General features: G+C 43.7%; 2 protein-coding genes across 2 annotated transcripts; both read left to right on the forward strand.

Moving 5' to 3' along the window:
- Window positions 1-57: 57 nt before the first annotated feature.
- PHALS_00449 (uncharacterized protein) lies at window positions 58-921 on the forward strand (the record flags this gene model as incomplete). Its single annotated transcript, XM_024716412.1, has 1 exon — window positions 58-921. One exon carries the CDS (start codon window positions 58-60, stop codon window positions 919-921), a length of 864 nt encoding a protein of 287 aa, XP_024572500.1.
- Window positions 922-3,279: 2,358 nt separating this feature from the next.
- On the forward strand, window positions 3,280-3,561 carry PHALS_00450 (TRANSPOSON TY4-H GAG POLYPROTEIN-RELATED; the record flags this gene model as incomplete). The annotated part of the gene is made up of 1 exon (XM_024716423.1): window positions 3,280-3,561. One exon carries the CDS (start codon window positions 3,280-3,282, stop codon window positions 3,559-3,561), a length of 282 nt encoding a protein of 93 aa, XP_024572501.1.
- Between the last annotated feature and the right edge of the window lie 558 nt (window positions 3,562-4,119).

Genomic DNA, 4,119 nt, shown 5'->3' on the forward strand with positions numbered 1-4,119 from the left:
AAAAGACAAGGATTCAATCAAATAGAAGATCCAACTTCATCTCAGAACCATGTAGATATGAAAAGAAAGATACCCACCAACTTTCAGATTGAAAGATCTGAACATCGCGCAAAGGACGTTACTACGGTAAAGAACGAAGTCGCCGATGTTGTAGTTTCAATATCTACACCGTCCACAATTTCTGAATCCAGTTTTTCACCGAACAATGTGGCAAGAGAAACAAAGCTATGGAAAGACGATGCAAAAAAGAGAGAAGTGATCGATCAAAAGGGTAGTTCAATTTTACCAAATGACCCGATTAATCAGAAGAAGGGAGAGATCAACAACTCGCAGATCAAAAGCGCTGAACATCCCGTAAAGGATATTATTGGGATTAAGGAAGAGTCTGCCAACGGCAAGACTACAATACCTGTGCCGTCTAAAGTCGCTGAGACCAACTTTCCATCGAACAACGTGGCCAACGAAACAGAGTTATGGAAAGACAATAATGAGAAGACAGAAGGAATCGATCAAGAGAAAGGTCAGATGTTATCTCAGAGCTCGGATGATAAGAAATCGAAAAATCCCACCAATTCTCAGAATAAAAGTGCTGAACATCCCGTTAAGGAATTTATTGTTGTTAAGGAACGATCTGTCAATGACGAGACTGAATTCACGGTGCCATCCATGACATCGGAAAAGGTTAGCGATCAGAATCTTACTAGTATTTCAACTGAGGCGATGGATGCAATCAAATCTGAGAAGGAAGTCCTGAAGGCCCTCCATAAGAAAGACAAGGATGATCTATTGACGGCAAAATGGGTTGCAGTTCACATCGAGAATAAGGAGGCGAGTGAGCTTGTTAGTGAGGAAAACTCATCTGAAGAGGATGCACAACTCATTGATAAGGACGATATCGAGGACGACTCCGGTGATGAGTAACCTAGTAGTTGACACGTCGCAGATATACATACTTCGTACTCAAAATAGTATTATGATTGGATAGTTTCTTTTCAGACGGTGTCTTGGCGTTACCCGTATCAATCTGCATATCAAACAAACAAATATCGAATATAGCGCACAATCATTTTCTCATATACAACCTTTTCTTTTGACTAAAATGTTTTGTAGTATATTGTCTGTTTCAAACCAAGAGCAACATAAGAATGGAGGACATTGATTTTAAGGCTATCGCAAAACCAAAAAATTGTTTCGGGGTATTGTTTTCGTTATCTTTAAAGTCAAAACTCGCGCATCACCAGCCGACGCATCTAATTTTGAATAACGACCTATCGTAGTAAGTTCTTCTCTAAAGCACAACGTTGAGCACAAATGAAATGTTAGCATCTAGTACTTTTCAAATAATATTAATAGTCTGACAGACGTTCTTGTGGTGTAGTGTCAAACGTCTCGTCATATTAGCGTGTATATATAAGATCTTGCAAATCGATCAGACACGTGAAATCGACGGACCGCTTTTTGTTAAATTTACACCGGAAGATCATCCGCAAACATAGCTTCGCTTCGCCACACTTTTACCGCCATGACTACGAAGCGCACCAAAGTCCTCCTAGGAGGTGGTTATTACTACCATTGGGAGCTCAAAATGAATATGTCTCTAGAGAAAAGGGCCTCTGGGACACGTTATGGGCGCAAAGGATGAGAGCGAAATAACGGAGATGTGGCTCGTGAATGACCAACGCATTGGGTATAATTGCCCAAGGCGTCGACATTCAGCACCAGACTAAGATCCGGTCTTCTACTAATGCTTCGCGATTTCTACAATCGGTCCACTCTGTACCATCACGCCACGATGACACTGAGTTTAAGATGGAGAGTGGTACACAAATGGTGGAATATCTGGACGCGTTCGACGAACTGGTAGTGGGACTCCAGACGGAGGAGAGCCGGTGGATGAATCAAGGCAGCTAGTGATACTCCTGAGCAGCTTGCCAGTGTAATATGAGATGATTTCTTCTATAGTGGAGAACGCCAAGAACATCACTCATATCGAAGTGAAGGAGAAGCTGTTGGAGAAGTCAGACAGGCTACAAAAGAAGGAAGCAAGTGAGAAAGCGTTTCGCGCCACAGCCAATGATGGCCGGATCAAGGGCAAAGGTCGCAAGAATTACGCACGACGCATGGACGGTGTTTTTCGGGGCAAATGCTTTAATTATGACCAGACTGGTCATATGACTGCCCAGATCCAGAAACCGGTTCAGCGGTAATGATGCAGTATTTGCTGTGGGTGAGGAGCAATCGGCAAGCTGGCTGATTGACAGTGGTGCGATGTCACACATGACCCCTAAGCGAAGTGACTTGCTCGGTTTAGACGAAAGACGCATATTGATGATGGAAGTGCTGCTTAATTCTGGACTTGACAGATGTTTACTGTCGGTGGGAAAGCTTGCCGACGTGGATTAAGCGTGGAGTTTCAGCATGCTTCGTGTACCATTTGGGACAAGAACTATGCTTTGGCAACTGGGACAAGAAATGAGAAAGCTTATACACCAGATTTCAGCAAGAAGAGGCACGATCGGTGCAGTACTTGGGAGCTGATAGTCGGTGGGAGCTGTGGCACGCTCGTATGGGACACCCAAGCGAGAATTTTTTGTGAAGACTTTGCAATCCACAGAAGGTATGCTTGCGCTAAAACAAAGTTTCACGGCCTTGTGCTATGGATGCATAAAGGGCAAGCAAACGGTTCAGGCTTTTTCAAAACGCTTAATGACAAAAACGTCACGCGTATTGGAATTAGTTTAAACGGACGTGATGGAACCCATGAAGACACTTTTGGAAGGAGGAGTTAAGTACATTTTGACTTTTGTGGAATATTGATTCCCGATATGTGTTGGTGAAGAAGAGTGAAGTTGCCGACAAGATCAAGATGTTCAAAGCATTGCATGAAAATTAATGGGGAACCCAAATCAAGTGCAGAATTTGTCAACAAGACAATTACGAAGTTATGTCAGCGGAACGGCTTCATACATCAGCGTACAGTGCGATACAATTTCCAACAAAACGGAATTGCAGAGCAAAAGAACAGCACAATTATGGAAAAGGCACGGAGCATGCTACTTTGCAAGTGTGTTCCGACATGTTGGTAGGCAGAGGCAGTAAGCACTGCGATGTACCTGATCAATCGCTCTCCCAATACAGTGCGCCCAAAAAAATAACTCGTATGAGCTGGGATTAAAGATGAAGCCTCGAACGGATCACCTTAGGGTGTTTGGGTCTCATGGGTATACTCACGTTGATCAAGTGAAGAGGACGAAGCTCGAAGCCAGAATCTTTAAGTGCATGATTCTTGGTTATGCCGAAGACACCAAGGGATACCGATTTTACGATTTGGAGAAAGACAAGATATCAGTATCACGGTCGGTGAAGCTGGAGGAGGGTATTTATGAAACGCACTCCACCAAACGAGTAAAATTGAAACACATAACGATGAACAGCGATGAAAGCGCAGTGTTCGGGCCGACAAAACACAAACAAGATCAAGATGAGCCTACGGAGTGTGAAGAAGAAAAAGAAATTCCTGATGATCCAATGAATGAGGAGGAGTCTGACACAAATGGATAGAGGGTGATGTACTTCGACTACTGGCCTCAGTACACTCTGAACTGACAAAGTACAGAACTCTTACATTGGATGTATAGAAAACTTGATTGATATTCCAACCGCAAGTGGAACGCTCAAGGCGTACACGCAAATCAATTTTGTTAATGGATAGCGGATCAGATGCCGGAGAAAGTTTGGAAAGAAGTGAAGGACCACTCTCTCCAAAGCGTGCAAGGATTGATGAAGACGGTCTTATAGCTGAAGCTGTTCTCGCTTACGCTGAAAGTGTTGGTGAAGAATTTGACTTGCCTACGCTAGTGACAAGCAGAAGACTGGCGACAAGCCATGGACGCCGAATTACAATCGCAACGCCAGAACAGAACCTGAACACTACTTCCACAAGAATCAGCTGGACGTACGATTGGATGCCGCTGGGTCTATGCTAAGAAGCGTGACCAGAAGGGATGTGTTGTGCGCTACAAAGCTCGATTGGTGGCTAAAGGATTTAAACAGAAATCGGCGTGGTTTTCTTCGAGACTTACTCTCTAGTGGCCAACATGAACTCAAATAAATTTGTAC

The sequence above is a fragment of the Plasmopara halstedii genome (assembly GCF_900000015.1).
Source record: "Plasmopara halstedii genome assembly, contig: Scaffold_110, whole genome shotgun sequence".
NCBI classification, from domain to species: domain Eukaryota; phylum Oomycota; class Peronosporomycetes; order Peronosporales; family Peronosporaceae; genus Plasmopara; species Plasmopara halstedii.